The sequence below is a fragment of the Dermacentor andersoni genome, chromosome 7 (genome assembly GCF_023375885.2).
Source record: "Dermacentor andersoni chromosome 7, qqDerAnde1_hic_scaffold, whole genome shotgun sequence".
In the NCBI taxonomy this organism is placed as follows: Eukaryota; Metazoa; Arthropoda; class Arachnida; order Ixodida; family Ixodidae; genus Dermacentor; species Dermacentor andersoni.
The window spans coordinates 29,294,247-29,317,723 of NC_092820.1; the positions used below are offsets into that span (position 1 = coordinate 29,294,247).

At 45.6% G+C, this 23,477-nt stretch overlaps 1 protein-coding gene across 1 annotated transcript in view; it reads left to right on the forward strand.

The window, feature by feature from the left end:
• Positions 1-21,835, forward strand: part of LOC126535345 (epoxide hydrolase 4-like) — a 191,403-nt gene extending 169,568 nt beyond the window's left edge. Inside the window, exons 6-7 of the mRNA XM_050182235.3 lie at positions 1-68; positions 19,131-21,835. The exon at positions 1-68 is cut by the window's left edge and continues 72 nt beyond it. Coding sequence (XP_050038192.1) covers positions 1-68; positions 19,131-19,489 — 427 coding nt within the window. The 3' untranslated portion in view covers positions 19,490-21,835. The remainder of the gene's footprint in view (positions 69-19,130) is intronic.
• The last annotated feature ends 1,642 nt before the right edge of the window (positions 21,836-23,477 follow it).

Below are 23,477 nucleotides of genomic sequence, written 5' to 3' on the forward strand. Positions count from 1 at the left end.
CTACATACTCTGGGATTCTTCAACAGCGGAAGAAGTGAATGCAACCAAATACGTGTATTCTAAGCCTGGTAAGCAATCGTCTTTTTCTTCCTCGTAATTTTTTACGAAACAAAAAAGGAATATGTGTTTGTTCAGGTACCAGTTGGGCTTCCAGCGCCGCTATTTCTTCTGCTGTGAATGTCCATAGCACGCAGATCTAGGAACATTTATTAGAACTGATCCTGTGCACTATTACATCAGAGTGGAATGTGCTGTCATTAAGGCCTCGTCCAAGTTTCAATCATGTCTCTTCCAAGGAGACCATGCAGCGAACATGGAAATAGAATGAAGCATTATCGCTGGTAGCACCTTCTTCGTATCGCAGTATATCTTGCCGAAATGCAGGGCGTTTCTGCAAGTGGCGTTCGAAATTTCTTACAGACATGCATTACGTGTTAGTGAAGTCACTTCTCCGGGGTTATATGTCTCACAGAGGCAAATATTCTAGAACTGCTATAGTCATTTGACGCAAATGAAAGTCGTTTTGGAATACAGAGGAAAGGTTATTGGTGCTCGCACCTCAACTGATCGTACCTCAACGGTGGCCAGCAGAGTGGGCTGGGGTGAAAGATAGGCAGAAATCATAGTATAAACGTGAATTTTATTATGAAAATTAGAACAATTAAATTTTACTTAGACTGAGATCGTTACTGAACTCATGCACTGTGCATTAGGTGCACGGTAAAAAACAACGTGATCAAAATAAGCCGGAGCAGTTGCTACGATGTGCCCCATATCCTCTTCGGCGCGTAATAGAGATCAATTTCTTTTTATACTGCTGGAAGAGCGAAGTTCGACATCCGAGGAATTCATAAGGTATTCTAGACATGCAAAAAGCTGGGGCTGCTGATTGTTGTAGTCTATGAGTCTAGCTCTATTCCACACAAAAAACCGAAAATGCGCTGCCTATAAGCGCAAGTGTGACGTCCTTAGCAAAAAACGCTTGAGTGACACAACGGTTTATGGCTAAGCGTCCGGCGAACATGAAGAAAGCGCTCTTAAGCTACAATTTCGCATGCGTCATGCTCTCTCGATTGCGAATTGTGGCCAATGTCATTGGTGACGTTGTGCTAAGGGCATGAAAGTTGTGACACTTGGTCCTTCAGCTTCGGTTTCTTTCGATGTAATTTACCTCACTTGCTTAGGTGCAGAAACTGATCGCGGTAAAATCCTGCATGGATCCTTCCGATGACGCGTTTCTAGTCTAGAATTTGGATGAAGCATCTGCCTTAGTAAACTAATTGGAGTAATTTTTATGAATCTTGTCGAATTTTAAACGTATGCATTTCTTTTAGAAAAAATTCAAAAGAAAGCACTTGATTACCGCGTTTCTTTGTTTTTAAAAAAAAATTTCAGAGACTCTAAAATACTCTGAATGTATTTCCTGACGCATGCAGCATCGTTTAATATTTTTTATGCCGTGATCGCATTCAAAGAAAAGCGAAATATCGAACGTTACTTCCATTTGAGTTCATTACCTTTTTCGCCATTGTACGCTTGCCTAGTGCTATGGAGACGGACTGTTCAAAACTTGTATAATCTGAAGCACTGCCGCAAGCCCGAGACCGGCCATGCGGGTAGTACTTCCGAATAAATGTTCACGTGTCTTGAATTTGGCAATTAAGTTTGCATTTCGTCCCCACCGTCCTCGCGGAGTAACATTGCTAAAATATTTCTACGCCCGACTGACTGAGGGCAGCAGGCATGCAACTCAAGCCAAAAATGTTCTGTATTTCACGCCTTGTTAGCTCCTCTAAAATTCTCAGGCACATTTCAACCGCTGATCACTTGAGGAAAAGTAATAAGCCTAAATAGAATTAATTTCTCATGGCTTCTGCAGTCTGGCTCATTTACCTTTGCATCAATATTTTTTGTCGTGCGCTGGCGTCTTTCCAGAAAAGGTGCAATCCAGCCATCAATTCAGCAATCGCTACTTATCTTCATGACACTTGAAAATATCTCCGAAATCTTCCCACTGCACACATTATACAATATTTGTGCATGGTCCTCGAGCACCGTCGGGTGACTGACACCTAATGAACCTCACTTGGGTGCCATGCACCAGCTCAAGCTTCACCCAGTGCCATATAGCGAGCATTCATGGTTGATTTCTCCGAAAGTATCAGCTAAACGTCGCATCTCAAACTTTACGTCTTTTTAGACTGTTGCAATCGATTAATTTTCTTCTGAAATGCGGATGGTTCAGAAAAACGGTAATAAATATTCAGGCTGCAGTGTGATGCTCTATATAGCTCGTGGATACGTAAAAATTGACAGCAGGACTGATTTCACGATGTCTGTCGACGGCGAGGCGATTAGCATTCGAGCAGCGTAGTGACACTCCGTATTGCTCAAGTGATGTTTGTTTATTTATTTATTTATTATTTATCATACCCTCAGCGCCAGAGGCATTATACAGCGGAGTAGTGCAACAAAAGAAAATGTGGTGCATAGGAAGTAAACAAAACACAGTAATTAATATGAACAAAACGCAATGCTAGAATGCAAGAGGTTTCCTTGTATACAGTGCTAGGTGCTGTGTCACAAAAAAATAAATTTCTGGTTATGCAACGTTACCTCATTTTCACGAAGAAGTTTGTTATCACTATTATTTACGATATCAGTGGGAAGGTGATTCCAATCTATACATGTGCATGGGAAAAAAACGACAGAAAAATGCTTGATGTCACATAGATAGGTCCCAACTTTATGACAGTGATAAACACGGTGTGATGCATAATGGGGTCTTGTAAAGAATGACGTGCGCAGCGTAGGCTGACCATAATTTGTATGAAAGACTGCTAGACGTGCAAACTTCTACGTCGAACAGACAGCAAAGGAAGAGTGATATTATGTTTCATGGAAGAAATTCTCGCAGTTCTATTAGAACTGTAAAAGATAAATCGAACTGAGTTATTTTGGACAAGTTCTAAACCCCTTTTTAGGTTATCCTGGCCGGGATCTCATACAGAAATGGTATATTCTAGTTTATGAAGTATTAGAGTTTTATAGAGTAGGTGTTTTAGGTTAGATGGGGAGCTAGTGAAGTTACGGCGCAAGTAGCCTAGCATACGGATAGCATTCTAAACAACGCATTTCGTGCGAATTGACCATGCCAAGTTTGTAGTTATGGGGGTACCTAAGTACTCGTAAGAGTTTACTGTTTCTAAGGGAACGCTTTTTAAGTGGTAAGTGACATGTTGGCGAAAAACACGGGATACATGTAGTACTTTACATTTCTTAATATTTCGTTTCATTAACCACGAGTTACCAATTAGTGATTGTGTTAAGATCCAGTTGCAACCTGTTAACGTCGGTTTCATTGATTATTTTCCCGAAACATAACACAATATGCACTGTCTCCGGGATCAACCCACATTCCTGTGACATTCGGTTGCCGAAATTGCCAATACCATAGCTGTTCGATGACTGTATGACGGCGACACAGTGCCGACGATGGAAATACGAGGACATGTGAGGTCGGAGGACGGAATGACGTTGGTGGAATGGCAAAAGGGGTATGACGACTATGGCGTGGCGACGACGCAACGAGTATTCTGAAATAAAGACGACAGCACAGCGAGGCCAACGTGACGAAGCCATCAACAAGATAGTGGCATGACGACGAGTGTATGACAACAATGTCGTGACGACAACGGTTTGACAACCGGATGACAAAGCTGCAATTGGGACAATGGCACAACAACGTTGGCATGGCAACCACGGGTGCATGACAGCGACTGTCTGGCGACGACGCAATGACGACGATGGCGTGACAATGACGGCATAGACAGGATTACGTGTCTACCAGTGGCGTAGCAAGAAATATTGTTCGGGAGGGGGGGGGGGGTCGCATGTTGCAGCTCGGCCTCCTCCTTAAGAGGAAGCCTTAGCTCGGGTGCTGTTATTTAAATGCATGTAGAAGGGTAATTCGTTTTCCCTTGCAACAACTGCACCAAATTTGACGCTGTTTGTTGAATATAAAAGAACAATTTTAATTCTAGTGACTGTTGGTTTCGAATTTTTAATTTAAGCGGTCAATTCTATATTAAAAATTGGCCAAAATCGCAAATTTTCAGAAAACGGAACTATCAAGTTTAAAACTCAGTAACTCAACAATGAAAAATGATAGCAAAATTCTGTGAATTGCACCTAATAGTACATCTACAGCGGAAAAAATAGATATGTTAAACATGAATCTCAGAAAAATTAGTATTATAGAAATACGAGTTTTGCAGAAACCTTGTACACAACGTAACCAATTCACGCACGATAGAAACACACACCAAATTTGTCCGCATTGACTTTCCTAACAGTTGCCGTTTGCAGAACCGAGATATCTGTTCTTGGTACATAGCTATTATTTCGTAAACGTCGTGCTTCTATTTTTCGAAATTTCAAATTTTTTAAAATATTTTATACAAAATTCAGGCCGTAAATCGAAATTCCGTTTCCAACAGATACTATAATTTACCTTCTCCCTCAAATGCAACAAATTTCATTAAAAGCGATTAGCAGGACTATCTCAGGAAAGCGTTTCTGCGTATTACATGTATTTGAATAGGCCGCGTTGGATTGGGCCCCAGCTAAAGCTTCCTCTTAAAGAATTTGTAGAGGAATCAAATACGTGAATAATAACTGCATTACCATTGTAAAAAATGCTGTAAACGAATTCTTGAACGCTACGCACGGTCCAAACAAGTAAAATGTGTATTTTTTCATAAAAAAATATTCGCATATGTGCCAAAAATTGTGCCCAAAGTAACTGATATCAATGCTTCCACGTTTTTGTCTATTTAATAAGTAAAGAAAATATCACACGAACTTTAGAACTATATCAGTTCGAAACCAGGAAAGCAGCGCATGCCGCTGATATAAAAAATGAAAAGGCCATGAAATGAACAAGTTGAGAACAAATATGTTAATCAAACTTAGTCATGCAAGAACCATGTTTACATTCTTGTATATATGCAATGGTCAGTGAAACATCTCCATGACGCTGTCATTTGTTCCAATGCATTACGCAGGAGCAGCTGGCACTAGTCGTGAATCGTGAGTAATCGCACCGAAATTATAGTCGCAACAGAGAGCACGTATAAAAAGCAGATCTGCAAGCTATACGAGAGCGAGTCAAATGAATGTGAGCCAATTTGAATATATGACAAACGGGGTACTTTGTTAAAAAGTATTCTTCATGAGAATGTAGATATTTGCCCCCTTGACTAACGAGTCGCGTGATTCCCGTCTCATCAAACTCCTTAGAATGCTGCTTCAAAAAGTCTGTAACTGACTCTTTCACGTTATCGTCCGGCACTAATCTAGTTTCGTTCAGCTGTTTTTCGGTTTCCCCAGAATGTGGAAGTCGCAAGGGGACAGGTCTGAGCTGTATGAAGGATGTTGCAGGGTTTTCCACTTGAACTTTGCCAGTTTTGTATTAGCCACATCAGCGACGTGGGGACGGGCAGTCTCGTGGAACAAAATGACCTAATTCGTCAATTTTCCACGTAGTTTGTTCTTGACTGCGACACGCAGTGGTTCCGGCGTTTCACAATATCGGAAACAATTGATAGTCTCTCAAGATTGAGCAAATTCTATCAGTAATGGCCCCTTACGATCGAAAAAAAAGTCAACAACACCTTTCCGGCGAGAATGACGGCCTTTGCGTTCTTTGGCCGTGGTAAATTCGAATGTTTCCACTGTAAGCTTTGCCGTCGTGTTTCAGACTCGTAGTAGTGGCACCATGGTTCGTCCCCGATTACAATAGCAAACGAGAAATCGTCATCCTCATTGTAATACCGGATCAGATTAGTCAAAGCAGCGCCAAACTTCTGCGTCTTCTGGCGGTGGATCAAAATCTTGGGCATCAATTGCGCACACAAGAGCCGATAACCGAGGTACTCATTAATTATGGCGTGAACCAAGCCGTGACTGGGTTTCACACGCTCTGCCAGTTCATCGATTTTTGTCCTCCATTCTTGTCTCATCAGCTCATCAACCTTTGAAATTGTGTGGGATGTGATTGCACGATGGCATTGGCCCGGTGTTGGAATGTCTTTGCAACTTTCCAATTCTTCTTTGAACCGTTTGCTTCCACGCTTTACAGTGGCCAATGAAATCTAATGTTCAACGTACACGGCAGCCATACGGCGATTAATTTCTTTTTGGGAAACACCTTTAGCTGTCAAAAACTTCGCGACACCACGCTGTTCTGCTTTTGGGGTGTCCATTATGCCAGGCAACCATGTTCAACCCAGTGTATGAGAGCATTAAAGAACATTTATCCTCACACATGCGTACCACTTTTGTAAATGAGAGATGCCACTCTGCTACGCGCATGCTTCGTAGATAATGAACCGAACCATTATTGCGACTCGCACTCGTGCATTATAAATGCGAAGATGCAATGGGATATACAAATGCGAAGATACAGCTTGATAAAGAGCAAAACGTTTGACTGGAAACAAAGTTAATTGCACGTAAACACGAAACCTCGCAGCAAGATATTTAAATATACGTATAAGTCTCCAATAAATCTACGTATCTAAGAAAAAGTCGCTGTATATAATGCGTCAAACAAGGCAAATAAGCATATTGCACGATCACAAATTCACAGAATCCTAGATTCCGCCCCAATTCCATGCACTCCCCGCGATCTATCGCGCGCGACGGAAGGCGGCGCGCTTGATCCCCGCTTTTTTTCCTTTGCGCACACAAGACTGAGCCACCATTGTTGGCTCAGCCATTCCACCCCCCCCCCCCTACACTTTCACTCGCACATACAGCATGCGGCACGCGGTCACGATGTTATCACCCTTGGACTTTGTACGAAGCATGAGGGCGACGGCGACGGCAGGAATGCGCCTGGAGTGTCCATATAATTGCTATCGCAATAATGTAATAAGAGTATCTGGCAACCGAAGCGTCCCGTGGCTCATTACTTTCCATTACTTTCCACCATGCGACAATTCGCTGCGCCGCAACAATGTATTTTTTTTCCTTCTGTGGTGCGGGGGCACCCAAATGAAAAAAAAAAAAACGCATAGGAAAGTATGTTGGCCACAATCGAATGCCTACTTTGGGCACATAATGTGGCTACGGAAGGAATATCGAAGAAAACATGAGACGCTTGGTCCACTGAGAAACAACCATACGCATACTGCTCGGTATCCTACACCGGCGAGACAAGACTTTCCGGAGAAGTTCTGCAAAAGCGAACGCGGTGCAATCCGTCGAGTCCCCACAGTGATGGCGGCGAGCGACCATTGTTTCTTTATCTCGTCTGCTAGCCAGAAAGTGCCCAAAACTTTGTCAGGCGAAAATCCACTCGGCCACAGAAAACCGAACACGCACCGAAGTGCGCCGCGCGGTGGTCGGGGCCACGCGAGAAAAACGTATGCGCTCTGGCTGGCTCTGGCAGCGCGCGGGTATGGTAGCGAGAAGAAAAAAAAAATTGAAGAGGCTCAATGTGTGCTCGCGAATAAAAGTCAAAGTAGCAAAAATAAATAAGAACGTAGTTAGCTTGGCTGGTTTTAGTGTTTTGACACGGATGTTTTCGCGTAGGTTAAAAAAATGTTGATATTTTTTTCATGTGACATGGCGGCACAAATGAACCACCACAACGCTTCGTCTCATTGAACCTCGCTGCGTGCTTTGTCAACTTGTCTGCTAGTGTGTTAATTTGATTTGTCTCGTTGTGTGTTCCGATGTAAGACTTTAGAAAAGTCAATGGACCTTTGGCGTCAAATGTTCATAACAACATTAAACCCACAAGGTTCCGCAATTGAAAATCTAAAGCACAACTTTGGAAATGCCAATGCACCTTTCACATCAAGAGTTTACGAGAGTTGTACCCATAAATTTTCGGAATTGACATCCATATCCATAGATCCATAGATCCACAGATCAATAGATTCCGCGGCCTCAGCGAGATGCCGCGGCGAGCCCGCTCACCATTAAAACGCCCTTGAAACTTTGTGGTCGGATGGGGCTGCTTGGCGTTACGTGACTCTCGGTGCATTAGCTTTGCCGCGAAATGCATCCCGAGTTCGCTATCGTCGCGGTTAAATGTCTTTTCGAGCGCCAAAAAGACATTCTACACAAAATCCAGAATGATTTCCGGCGCCGGGGGTTGCTTTCGTCGGCGGTGCATGGACAGCACGACAAAATTTCGAAGGGGGGGGGGGGGGGCTGAAGCCCCATGAGCCCCCCCTGGCTACGCCCCTGGTGTTTACGGCATGATTCCAAACGAATGAAGACCATGGAACGATGTCAATGGGACGACGTAAGTCGTATTATGACGACAGCATTACGACGAAAAGTTGACATTTTCTAATTGATGAGGATCATCAAACGATAGCGTGACAAGTCGCACGACGAAGCCGGAGTGCTGACGATGGAACGACCACAACTGCATCGCGATGACATCGTGACAACGAATGCACGACCGTATGACGACGATGGTGAGACGACGATGGCATGATGAGTCGAATCGCGAAGCTGGAAAGACCGCCATCAAACGATCGCGATGGCATCCCGACTATGAGCATGAGGACAACGACATGATGACGACAGTGCGGCGACGAGGCGTGATGACCACAGCCCGAAGAGAGTGGGACTACGAAGCTAGAATCACTACCATAAAACGAGCGCCACGGCATCATGACGACGATATGACAACAAATGCATGACGTCGCCGCAGTGACAGCGATGTCGTTACGACGATGGCATGACATGAGTCGAACGATGAATTTGGGGCGACGGCGATAGAACGACCTCAAGGGCATCACGATGATGGTATGAGAATGAGTACATAAGAACTGCATGACGGCGATGGCATCCCGACGACGCTATGACGAAAGACGGATGAAAGGTTGGATGACGACTATGTACCGACCACCACAGTACCACGACCATGCACCTCGTGGTCCAGGTTATTGAGAGAGCTTAGACCACTTGTTCTGTGCATTATGCGTGGCTAACGACGTGGCGAGAGTCAGGTGACCAAGCTGACCATGACGGTGCCATACCAGGATCACATACCCAGTCACACAGACAGGCAGGCAGGCAGACAGACAGACAGACAGACAGACAGACAGACAGACAGACAGACAGACAGACAGACAGACAGACAGACAGACAGACAGACAGACAGACAGACAGACAGACATGAACCAATTATTGCCATTCGGAATCGAATTCACAACACCCGCTTCACTCGTTTACTTCGCGATAAGCTATCAAACTCCAATGCCTGCTTATTTGAGGCTAAGCCACCGTTGTCACAATAATCGAGAACAATTTCATCCAGTATTAAAAATTTACAACTCACCTGCAATCCATCTGCCCTCGGACACCTCAGGGAACTTTTTAAAATGTGCCACAAGTCTCATATTATTTGACGACGGTGCCGTGCAAGTAAATTAAGTAGATGTCCGGGAAATTCAGGCATTGTCCTAAGTCACAGTTGTTCTAAACGTTTCAAATGAAGTGGGGCTGTCATACAGCGACATTATTGCGCAAATCTCCTCAGTCGTTAACGTCAAGCGTTTCTTGCCATACCAATTGTTTTAGAGTCGACAAAACGTTCTCACGTCTACGTCCGGAAAGGCCCTAAGAAATCGTTCATATGAATCCTTCGTAAAAACCTGCTATGGTATGAAGAAATTTATTTAGGTCCTGAGGGATCCGTCTGGGACTGATGCGGGCCGCTCCCACGTCGGCACAGAGAGGCCGAGCCCCTCTGCCGTCACACGGGCTCTCTGGACAGTCCTGAGTTGGTCCACCAGCACTTCACTGTGCAGTATCCTCTACCACCACTGTTCACCTCGAGAACCATCACCAGCCAGCGCCAAGCAGCGCCAAAGCATGTGTTCTAAATCGAGCAAACATCCTAAAAAACATTTGTTTGCAGACGAGAAATCGTAACCGAAAATTATTTAAAGGCGCTTTGGTAACAAGAGAGCCAGATATCACCATGACGAAAATTCAGGGTGACGTGGCTTACCATGGTGTCCGCTCGCCCGTGACGTTGGTACTTGCTGCTACGCTACAAAAGAAATCACACTTTGTATTTCATCACCAACCTCTATATTTATAATGACCTCGGGGAGAACATGGCCACGTGTATAAGCGGTGTCTTACACGTGGCCTGCTAGGTACCTGCTAGGTGCGAAAGCTCTGGGGATAGTCCCACAAAATCCAGCAGCTTATTTGGCAGGTGCTGTTCTGAAGAGCACGGGTGTACAGCTCGAGCAACGCACACCAGATTGCGAGGCGTGTCCCGTGGGGCATACTTTGGTTGCAATTCTGCATTCGGTATGTGTGCTCTGAAGTGAATAATCAAAATTTAGTCAACAGGGACTGAATACGAGCTAGTTGGAACATTCTACAGCGAAGCTGTTAGCCTCTAGTTCGTTGGGATTTTTCATGGCAGGCTCACCCAAAAACAAACGGCAGCTGGAAGGCTTTGCATTTGTGGTTCAGCGTAATATAGTTATGTTTTCTCGTATATTCTAGTCATAAGCGATGATATCATGCCTGTAGGTTGTGTGTAAGTTGTGCTTACGAATATTCTGGCACATCTTATTTGGAGCAATTCAACAACGCACTTGCGCCAGGTGGAGGGCCCAAGAACAAACGGCAGCTGGAAGGCTTCGTGTTTGAGTTTCCGCATAATAGAATTAGGTTTTCTCGCATATTGGAATTCTAATCTCATGCCGTCATGTCTGCAAGTTGCATGTAAGTTGTACTTTAAGAATTTTCTGACGCATTTTGAGAAATCCGATTAGTTCAATAACGCACTTGTACTAGGCAGAGGGTCTACAAGAATAACCATGTATGCTGTATTAACGGTACCGTCACCTAGCGGCCGCGGCCCCTCTGACAACCTCAAACACAGCTGGAAACGGGCTTTCAGTTTCCGCGTAACGGATTCACGTTCTCTCGTATATTCGAATAACAATTCGAAGCAACCATGCCTTCAGCTTGTGTGTAAGTCGTAGTTTATGCATGTTCTGACGGAATTTAAATTAAAAATTCATTTAGTTCAATAGTGCACTTGCATCTATCTGCCGGAGTGTCTAGAAGAATGAAGATGTATGCTGCACTTCCGCACTCGTACGTGCGCGCGTCACGCACGTCGCTTGGGGGTTTTGTTGCTTCTGTAACATCGTCTAAAGCCGGTTGTGCTTCCCTAACGTCGGCAGCGGCTTCGCTGTACATAAACTTTCCAAGGAGGGAATGGAGGCGGATTTTTTAATGCATTTTCAATGACGCCAGGATGAAACTTTGTTTTACAAAGAAGACCGAGAGGTCGACCTGAGCTAATGCGCTCTAGTTTGCTACTCTGCACTGGGGTAGAAGGAAGCGGAGTGAAAGTACTGGGATGGGTGATGATGATAAGAAAGGTCGTGAGTGCTTGTGTATATTAGACAGTGGCCCTAGTAGAGCCGCTCCTCTAGCTTGGTGCCCTGCAAAAACTTCAACAGTGCTTTAGTTGCTCGCATTGAAGTTGCAGTGTCAGGCCATGGGCAGAGGATAGCGTCATCCGAGAGTGGTTGCCTGCCAACGCTGGCTAGGGAACTTTCCAACGTCATTTGCTTGAGCATATATGCTTGGCAATAGCACAATATGTGTTCCATCGTTTCAGGCATCTGGCAGTGTTCACAGTCAGGGCTGTTCGACTGGCCGATGAGGTGTGCGCAGCGACAGGTAAAGCAAGCCCAGTCGAATACTGCGTTTCAATGACGTTTTGCTCCGCGTAACCTTCGGGGGCAAAGAGAATTTACCGTTTGGGTCAATCATATGTATGCGTTCCCAGGGGTACACCCCTGGGAACGCATGCGGGGCATGCATACAGGGGCTACAGGAAAACAGCTTCGCTGTAATAAGCAAAGGTGGGAAACCTTTCCGGAATGAGAAACGCTTGATAATGAAAGTGTGTCCTTCATAGCGGAATTGAGAGCGCGAACTACTGGGAAAGCACAAGAAAAGACAGGCCACGGCGCTATCTCCGCGAAAGGCGCACACATTACTGCCCCCTGTACGGAGCGCCGTGTCCTGTCTTTTCTTGTGCTTTAGCTTGTGTCCCAGTAGTTCACGCTCTGAATTTAGCCAAAGTTCCATACCACCATGCCCATTTTTCACTTTTGTCCTTCAAAGTTGTAACACTAGCGGTTCTATTAGGGTTTCAAAGCATGAAACATGTTGCACGGCTTTGTACCGCCTCTAAGTCAGCTATGAATACCCCGAGACCAGCATCCCATATAGCTGTTGCATATTCTAGTTTAGTTCGGAGTAATATTTTATAAAGTTTCAACTTGAGAGCTACAGGGGTCGGGAAAAAAGTTCTGCGGAGGCAACCTAACCTACGATGGGGGTTGTTATGTACTAAATCTGAGTTTTCCAACATACACTATACGAAATATGCACGCCAAGGTAGTTGTAAAGTTCACCGATTCCAGAGCAGTGTTCTCAATGCGATATGTTTGGTGTTCTCGACAAATGCGCACTGTTTTGCACTTGTTAATGTTTAATTTAATGTTCCATAACTAGCACCACTCATAAACGCTGTGAACATCAGACTGCACGATGGCTGAATCTAAGTCACTGTTAATTCGTTTTTAAATGACGCAGTCGTAAAGGACAGATGGAAGCCGTTATCGTTGTGGGCAAGTCATTAATTAAGGTATGCAGAGCAGACAACCTATTACGGAGTCCTGTCCCACGCCTAAGGTAACAGAAGAATGAGAGGAATCCATATTACCCATTAGGTGTTACGAACTGGGAATTATTTGTAAATAAGCCTTTCGGCCATGCAAGAACTGTACTATCCAGATTCAGACTGTGCAATACAGGAACAATTCGCCTGTTAATGTGTTAAACGCTTTTTGAGAAATATAAGAATACTCAGTGTATAAGGGACCTCTGAAAAAAAATTGGAATCTAAGTGATGAGTGAAACACAAAAGTTGCGTATTGCACAAAAATGTTTTGTGGAAACCATGTTGAGCACTACAAAAAAATAATTACCTTCTAGAAACTTAGCAATATGAGAGAAAATTACATGTTCCATGATCTGTCATGGTATTCCGGATATTGATACAGGTCGGCATTTATGAGAAGAGTGCCGGACATCAAAGAGCGAATAACTCTCCGCACTGTCCAATCGTCACGAACACTGCCAGTCTCAAGCGATTGCTCAAACAGCTTTGAAAGGATGAAGGAGCTGAATAATTTGGTATTAAAGATAAACTTAGAATTGATGTTGCCCACTCCAGCTGACGAGGGTATTTCTTGGGTTTTTATTTGGTTTAGGAATACCTGTCGATTCAAAACAACTCAAATGCATTGGGAGGAATTGAAAAGTAGGATGATCGTAGCTACCAAAACTGAAATTGCTAGAGAATACTGATGAAAGCCCGGCATTTAGGATGCTTCCCCATTTTTCGTGAGGGTTCATTTCTTGTGCAGTGTTTCAAGAGCCATAATGCGAGTATCACTTGTAATTACCATCTTCCAAAATTGTCTCGGACTGTTACTCAGCATGATAAAAAGTTACTTAAGAATGTGTCCTTTGCCACATTTAAGGTTCTTCATATTGATCATTTACTGAACGATAGAGAGGCCAGCGTGACAGTGGATATAAAGTTTTAGACGAACAAAACATTCGTTTCTTCCTTTTCGCTAATCTTTTCAGTGACTGATTAAACCAAGGTGTGTGTTCATTGGACGTTACCGGCTTTGATGGAACAAACGCGTGTGTGAGGCACACAACTTTGTCTGCAATAACCTCCAGTTGGTAATAACAGATGACTCAGAAAAGTCCTACAAGGTGTCGTTCATCAATACACATTACTCGCGATCTTTAGAGCCAAAGGCATTGGCTTCATAATCTTGGATACGTTTAGTAACCTTTCTAGGATGCTTATTTGGTACATTGACTGTGAGATGAAGAAGGGCATGGCCACTCATATCCAGAAGATAATCAACAGAATTACAAATGACAGGTGCCGTTGCCGTAGTAAGCACAAGATCTACTACACTAGAAGTAGATGACGTTATCTGGGTCGATTGTGTTATAATTTGTTTGAAGTTAAAGCCATAACACAGGCTGAAAAAATTTCTGCACTCTGTGGAAAACAAACTTGAGTGGGGAACAAAAGTGGAGAAAAATACATTCGGGTAATTAATATCGCCAGAATATAATATAGGAACCTGTCGGTAACGTACGGCGATTGAAATAATAGAATCGTGAAGGTCATTAAAGAATTATTGCTGCTAGGTGGAGAACGTCTGCAAACATCTTTCTAAACGATAGACAAAGTTCAACCCGTGTCACTTAGCAAGAACAAGTCCGAAAGCGGCAAATCGATCCAAAGACTGGTCCACCAGTACGAAGGTTCCGAAGAGCAGCTCCTGAAAGAAGTCCGAGAAAAATGCTACGGGAAAGACCAAATCGAAGGTTACAAAGGAAATTATCTCGGTGAGGAAAACCCGAACATGGACCGACCCATCACGACAGAGGAGGTCACCGAAGCCGTGAGAGCACCCGCCAGGAATACAGCGGCGGGAGCGGACAAGATTCGAAACTCGCTCATAAGAAACCTAAGCGACGAGGCAATCGATCAGCTGACGTCGTACCTCAACACGCTCTGGCAAGAGGGGAAGGTACCGGCGGAATGGAAACACGCCATCGTGGTCATGATACCCAAGCCGGGCAAGAAACTACAGATCGAGAATCTCAGGCCGATCTCGCTTACGTCGTGCCTGGGAAAACTGTATGAGAGAATAGTCACCAGAAGGATCCAGCAGCACCTGGAGAACGGGAGGTGGTACCCTGACAGCATGTATGGCTTCAGGGCCAACCTATCGACGCAGGACGTCCTCCTACAACTCAAAGAGGAGGTACTCGACACAATGCCCAAAGCGGGTGAAAACGTTGTGATGGCGCTCGACATCAAAGGCGCCTTCGACAACGTCAGCCACGCGACCATAATGGAGGGCCTCAACAACACCAACTGCGGAAGGAAAGTACACGACTACGTCAAGGACTTTCTAACCGACAGAACGGCAACGGTAGGGCTGGGGGAGTTGAGAAGCGACACCTTCTCCACACCGTGTAAAGGCACACCCCAAGGCTCCGTGATATCACCCGTGCTATTTAATGTGGCGATGATCGGCCTGGCAAAACGACTCGGTGAGATCCAGGGCATCCAACACGCGATGTACGCGGACGACGTCACGGTTTGGGTCACACAAGGTTCACTGGGAGAAAAACAAGAGAAGCTACAAGAGGCTGCGCGCTGTGTCGAAAAGTACACCAGAGAGAGGGGACTGGTATGCTCCACAGAAAAATCCGAACTACTGAGAGTAGGTAGACACCCCACCCAAGCAACACTGGAAGTAACGCTTGACGGTCAGAACATCCCGGAAAAAAACATGATCAGAATCCTGGGCATGTGGCTACAGGGCAGCAGAAAATGCAGCCACACCATCAGCCTGCTGAGCAAAGTGACGGAGCAGGTGGGCCGGATGATCAACAGGGTCTCCCAAAAAAGATACGGCATGAAAGAGGAAGACACACTCAAACTCGTCGGCAGCCTGGTCGTCAGCCGAGTCATCTACTCGCTACCGTACCACGCGATGACCAAAGGAGAGAGGGAACAGGCGGACACGATACTCAGGAAAGCATACAAGACGGCTCTCCATCTGCCAAAAAACACGTCAAACGAAAAACTGCTCCAACTGGGCATCAGCAACACCTTCAGCGAACTGGCGGAAGCCCTGCTCGAAACACAAAAAGCCAGACTCAAAAGCACCCCTGCAGGAAGAGCGCTCCTGACTAGGCTAGGACGGGACACGAGCGGACGCGTAGATAGATACGCAGACATGCCCGACTGCTTAAGAAAAACAATAAGCGTTAGGCCAGTACCTAAGAACATGGACCCCAACCTCCACGAGAGCAGAAGGCAGGCGCGAGCCGAATACGTGGAAAAGACACTAGCGCTACTAGACAACACGGTATACACGGATGCGGCCGCGTACCCGCGAGAAGGGAAGCGCACGGCGACGGCGGTGGTGGTGGACGGCGACGGGAATCTGATCACATGTGCGACGGCAAAGGCAGCCGGCACAGCGGAGGCCGAAGAAATTGCCGTGGCGCTGGCGGCAGTAGAAGGATATAGGACAGGCAGGCCTCTAAACATCTTAACAGACTCGAAGGAAGCGTGCAGAAATTACACGAGGGGCAGCATTAGCAAAGCCGCCCTCAGAATTCTCGGCGGAGCCAACTTCGCCGAGAGGAACGTTAGGCACAAGTTAATCTGGATTCCGGCCCACGCAGGCATAGAGGGTAACGAAAGGGCAGACAGCCTAGCTCGAGAGACCACGTTCCGAGCAGAGCAGTCGCACGCCCCGGAGTATCACCCACACGCTTGTGAAGGAGGATACACAGAAATATTAAACTTATACAGAGGGACGAGAGCCAAATATCCCCCACCGCACAAAGCTCTAACGAAGGAGGAAGCAACGAGTTCGCGCAGATTGCAAACAAACTCCTTCCCAAATTTATACATCCTAAACAAAATGTACCCAACCCAATACAGAGACACCTGCCCATGGTGCGGCGCCACACCCACACTATATCATGTCACATGGGAATGTAAACACAATCATTCATTCCACCAACACAATAACCCGAGTGCGGAGCAATGGGAGAGTCGGCTTACCAGCTGCGAGCTCACGGCCCAAAGGGCCTTAGTGCAGCACGCTAGTGAGGTGGCTAGGCTCAGTGGAGCCCTGGAATAGGGGCCCACCCTTGCCGGAAGAGGCTCCAAGTCGCCGGCGCCCAAGAAGACGACGGAGACCTCGAGACGCTAAATCCTTGAAGGAACCAAATAAAGTTTTTCTGCCTCTCTCTCTCTCTCTCCATTTCACTAACAATGCCAATACAAGAAAAACCAAAGTTATCTAGAACTCCAATCAAAAGAGCACTGCCTCTTAAATGAACGCTGTCTTGTAGGTAAACGCTGAAACATATAATATAATATAGGAACCTGTCGGTAACGTACGGCGATTGAAATAATAGAATCGTGAAGGTCATTAAAGAATTATTGCTGCTAGGTGGAGAACGTCTGCAAACACCCAAGATCATCTTTCTAAACGATAGACAAAGTTCAATCCGTGTCACTTCCATTTCACTAACAGTGTCAATACAAGAAAAACCAAAGTTATCTAGAACTCCAATCAAAACAGCACCGCCTCTTAAATGTACGCTGTCTTGTAGGTAAACGGTAAAACATTTCCCACAATCAGCGAGCCCATTGCTATCTACTTCTGGAGAAAGCCTGTTTTCATCCCGCAATAGTACGTTGGCGTCACTCGCGTCAATTACAGCCTTCAGATCGACGCGTCTTGGTAAACCACTCCTTATGTTGGTAAGCAAAAAAGAAAGCGAGTTTTTGTTCCCGATTTCCCTACACCCTCCACCCGCCGTGGTTGCTCGGTGGCTATGGTGTTGGGCTGCTGAGCACGAGGTCGCGGGATCGAATCCCGGCCACGGCGGCCGCATTTCGATGGGGGCGAAATGCGAAAACACCCGTGTGCTTAGATTTAGGTGCACGTTAAAGAACTCCAGGTGGTCGCAATTTCCGGAGTCCTCCACTACGGCGTGCCTCATAATCAGAAAGTGGTTTGGGACGTAAAACCCCCCAATTAAAAAAAATTACACCCCCCCTTGTCGCGCCGCTATTTTCTGACGTGCTTGCGCAATAACGCCGAGGTGTTATCCGGACGGACATCGACTTGTGCACGGGAAGGATGTTCAGAAGTGCCGTGAACACTCTACACTCTAAAAACATTTGCAGCTTTTGGGGTGTATATTTGCCAAACAACAATAATCGTCATCTGTCTTGCCTGCATTTCCTTTCTTTAGCGCTGCGAGCACGGTACTCCCAAGGCACGAAAGGCATGCGCGTTATAAGCTTGACAGAGCATTCTCGACAGGAAAGTAACGAGCGCAGCATTTTCATGTACTGTTTTCAGAGTCAAGCTCGTAAACACTGTTTTCTGTGAAATTGCTTGTTATATTACAGTATGAACGCTTTTTTTTAGATTCTGCGAATTGTACCAGATTGTTTCGTGCATGCCGTGGTCTTAGTCAAATCTTCACCTACTGTAATTCCATTATCTTTGAATATTCCACTGAGGTGCTACATTCGCTGTTTCATATTAGAGCAACAAAATTTCAAGACAACAGGCTTGCATTTGTTAGCCGCGTAGGCGCCTAAAATGTGCGCCTTTTCAATTGATTCTTTGGAAATGGGAAAATCTGGAGCGTCTGAGGCTGCATTACGCAGCTTCTCTATAGCCTCATTACAAGATTCTGAAGGGAAATAAGGCAAGCCATAGAACAATAGGTTGTCGCGTTGCATTCTATCGTCAAACTCGACCTGCATCTCTAGTAGCCTTGTCTTCACTTTACTTAGATTGTTCGCCAGCCTGCGTAAATCTTTTAATCCACGTTAAACACTAGCACGGCTCAGCTTCAGCAGCAGCAAGTCAACAGGTGAAATCACCTACTTAAGCTCTCATTTGCTCCTGTTCCTTTTTAATTTCATTTACACTTGTTTCCAATGCCCCTTCAATTACTTCAATTTCTTTCACGTCTTTTAGCATCACTTTCTGCGCCTTCCTTTTTAATTCGGTCGCACTGCCCACTAAGGACGTCGTAATTTTTCATTTGTTCAGTACGTTACTTAAGGCCTGGTAGTAGGTTTAACGTGTTGTCTACTTTTGTAGGTGATCTCAATGTTTGCAGCCGTATTTCATTATACTGTGTCGCAGTGTAAGTGATGAGTCTGGTTGCGTCAGCACGGAAACACTTGCGCACGTTGCGTGTGCAGTTCGACATTTCTGAAAACTGGAACGAAGTGACAGTAAAGCCATTTTAGGCGGCGCGTATGCAGTTTAGTGAATCCTGACACGCTGTATCCGCCAATCACATCTCTTGTCGCGTACCCACAAATAAACACAAAATTATCCTGTATACCGTTCTCCTGTTTGACGGCGCCGCTATTTTTCGCCTCTCCGCAGGAGCGTTGACGGGTGTACTGAACTACTACCGCGCCTTCAACTACGACAGCGAGCAGCTGATGAAGCTGGAATACCGCAAGATCGACGTGCCGACCCTCATCCTGTGGAGCGAGAAAGACCGCTACATGACGACGCCCATAGCCGAGTTCAACCGAGAGCACCTGAGGACGTCCTCGGTTGTGTACTATTCGGACGGTGGCCACTGGCTAATGCGGCAATGTGCTGACAACGTGAACAGGCGTATAATCGAATTTGCATCTACAGGAAAGATCGCCTTTAGCAACAACGTGGCCCCCTCGCAAGTGTCATTGCCAGAAAACAAGTGCGCAGAATCGCCAAAGCCGTCCAAAAAGAGCTGAGTATTTTAGGCGACTTCCCATTGTGTCGTTTCTAAACTCATCACGGCCGCTCAATTAATGAGGAGCAGTGTCGTTATATTAACTAGAACACTTGTTACACTTCCACTTCATCCCATAGGAGGCGCATGAATTCATAATCAGCTACTTTTTGAAGACAAGGTCTTCTTTGTTGACTGCATACGGGTTTGGCCTATCTGCGTTCTCAGTATATGTCTATGTAACCTCTAAACACAACGGTAATTTTGCTTCTTTAGAACGTCGTAGCGAGTCGTAAAAAGTGTGAATATGTAAATCTCAACTAGACAAGAAGCAAGAAATAGTCGATAAGTTGGTGAGATAACCGGTGAGGGTGTAATTACCGCTCATGTAGTTGAAAATTACCCAAATGGCGCAAAACATTGCATATCTTTGGGATCGGCCCACCCGGCGTCATGGTAAAAAAAAAAAAAGAAAGGCGTGTCAACCGAAATTGCCATGAATGAAAACAAATTCGATGTGCATGCGCGTAAAAAAGTGAATAAGAAACGTAAATGACATGAAATAGACAGGTTGGAGTAAAATATAAGGTCTGATAGTGGAATGAAAACAATAATCCAAATAATGTAACAATACTATGAAGTTATGCCACATTGCATCATCTTTAGTGCCTTCAATGTCAGTTCATAGAAATGCATATGGCATGTACATCGGCCTTGTCTGCGTTCGTGTCGATTTTGGCTGTCACGCCTTTTTATCTGCAGCAGATCTGTCAGTGCAGTTACACCACTAAGCTTTTTTGCCCATATCAGGGAAGCGATGAAAACTTTGATACGAAGAGACTACGAAGAATACGAAGAATATAAATTTTAGTCGACTTTACATTAATTACAGGCGTGTTCCAGGCCACCTATTCTCAATGCATTATGCAAACTTTCAAGAAAACCGCGGTGGGCTCAAAAATATGTGCACCGATTCCTTTCAAAGTTTTCCACTTTATGGCCAATCGAAAGAGTGAGTTAACGACACACCCAAGGAGGTAATGAGCCTGCCTATTCCTTCACTGGGAGGTCGCGTTCTGTATCTCAAAGCAGATCAAAGCAATATCACGAAAAAATGGCGGATATTGAATCACGTGGAACAGTCTTGCTTTCTACCCTGCAATAAGTAGTTTTGATATCACCCGTTTTGGAGCGATATATCTTCTTTTAGAGCCGGCTGCAAATTGCATGTCTATTACGTAAATGCTAGCCATGGCCGTCTCGAGTACTGCGTACACTTGTTGTGTCAAGCGGACAGAAGGTCCGGGCGCACGTGCATATTGTCTTTATTGCGAAAAAATTGAGCTGTTGACGTCATTCCACTATCACCTCTCAGCGAATCATGAGGTAGGTGATTGCTAAATGTATAGAGTAAGTGTTACAAACACAGCGTTCAATATAATACCCTCTCTAGTTCATTCTAGCGTATATAGAAACGTTGCCTTGCTGGAATGCTTGTGTCGAAAGGGGGAAAGAAAGCCTATTGCATTTGGGCGAGGGGTGTCACCTGCCTGTTCGGTCAAGAACTCCTGGTAAGGTAGCTTGCTGCCCTCGGCTAGGCCTAATAAATAAATTTTTCTCTCGTCTAACGGTTATACTACGGGCCATGATTCATGCGTGGAGACGTGAAAATCGAGTAGTATCGCGACAGAGGCCTGCAGACTTGTCTCAAACGAGTAGATCATTACTTATTTCGAAATAAAAATCAGAACTGCACATTTTATAGCTGTGAGCGTGCCGGCCAGTACGTCTTCAAACAATTTTCGTGAATAAGTGCGATGGCCTAAATAGCAGTACAAATTTAGTTGGGTCTATGTTTTGACGAGAATTGTTAAGACATGACAATTATCACGGCAGATGCAGTATGATGCGTTGGTTGCCGTTATTTTTAGAGTAGCTTGCTGGGTAGTTAGTACATGATTGTGCTAGAAGAATTCCAAGTGACTTGCAGCCACTTTCCTGTCGCCTTGTCTATGTCAGCCTCTCGATTTTCTTTCCCGTTTCACGTTTGCTGGCATTCTCTTAGCATTGCCGTTATTCATTCGGTGCGCAGACAAAATAGGATATGTAAAGGGTGTTTCAAGGAAGGAATTTAGGTAATTTTAAATAATGGGTTTTCGGAGGTAAAATTGTTCTTGCGTGAAGTGATCACGGGCCGTGGCGGGTGCTATCAAGCGGATTGCAAGTGCTATTTAGGGGAATAATTAACTAGAGTTTGTTAGTTAACTTCTAATTGTTTCAATTTTAATTAATTGTTTATTTAATTTTTTTATTATTATGCTTGATTGTAATGAGAAAATTTTACTGGATCGTGAGTCCATGCGGTATTGAAATCGTAATCGCCCGTAGAGCTAAAGCGCTCAGAACCTGGGCTCTCCAGGCGCGCGCAACGGGCTCCGTGCGGCAGCCGAGCGCCGCAAAGCCACGCCCACGCGCTGACGTCACTCGGAACGGTGCGCGTCACGCACATCGCGCTCTTCCTGCCACTGCCCGAACAACGGAAAGCGGTGCGTTGTGGCCGCCGTTTGCGTGCGGCGGCCACGACGCACGCGCAAATAGAAAGAAAATACAGAAACTGATCACTTTGTAACCTAACAACCCCGATATCCAACGGTTTTGGAGCGCACCAGCATCGGCCGTTTTATTCTTTCCGCCACTCAACGGGGCTGCAGCGGCCTATGGCCGTTTTTCGACGACTGAGAGTCGACGTGGTTATTGCTTACGTGAACGCGAGTGTAAACCCAAACTTTAGCCGCACGTTTGTATGCTGCACGACAGCCCGGTCGTCGCGCACCGTGACGTCCTACGTTTGTTCGACCGCTTTGGCACCACCGGAGTGGTGCATCGTCAAAGAAGAAGACGTTAACACATCCGGAGCGAAGATTTTGAGACCGGCGTCTTAGCCTACGTCAACTGGAAGCCACAGGTGAGCGTAAGACAAAACGCTGATGCTTGGCATTGTGGCTTCAGTTTGGAGAGTGTTGTCGAAACATCAGTTTTACCCGTATCACCTATCTCTACATCAGGGGCTCACGGACAGAAGAGGTTACGCTTCTGCAACTGGTGCCTCATCCAGTGTGACCAAGATGAAAATTTTCTGAATAATGTGCTTTCGACCGACGAGGCGCAGTTCAACAGAGATGCAGGAGTCAAGCTGCACAACGCGCACTTCTGGTCAGTAGGAAACCCGCGCTGGCTGCGACAGCACAGGCACTGATGGCAATGGTCTGTAAAACTGTGGTGTGGAATTTTTCGCGGCCGTATCTTTGCGCCATACTTTTTTGAAGGAAACATGACAGGCAAGCGCTACACAGACTGCATTTTAAAGGACGCGGTTGTGGACTTCGCATCGAAACTTCCATTCAGCTCAACACTATGGAGCGCCTCCCCATTCTTCTTCTTGTGCTGCGCGTTTCCTCAATGTGAACTTTCATTCGCAGTCGATAGGGCGCGGCGGGCCCATTCCATGGCCTCCGAGGTCGGAAAACTTGACACCATTGGACTTTTTGCTTTTTGGGGCATGTAGAAAGTGAAATGTACCAAGCAGCTCCAACAAGCCTCCAGGATCTCATTGATAGAATCGCCACAGCGCTAGCCAACGTCCCAGAGGACATGATTCTTCGTTCTGTAGGTTCAGTGAACGATCGCGCGCAGTTATGTATTGGTATGCAAGGCCAGCATTTTGAGCATTTGCCGTGAGCTAGTCAGCGTTCCTCCAGAAACAAAGGAGTTTCATGACTGCGACCATATTATATGTTTGGCAGCGTTTTGCGAAATCGGTACCTAAATTCCGGAGTGCGAAAGCAAGGACATCTTTTCAATAGCAACCGCGGTGGTATATCGCAAAGCAAACCGCTTCGCATCGGGTAATGCATTCGCAAGGTCGCAGGTCAAGGCCGCACACGGCGCTCGTGATGGCAAGTCACGTTTGGGCTTGCGAGGAGGTTCTAGCGGGTGATGAACACGACGGC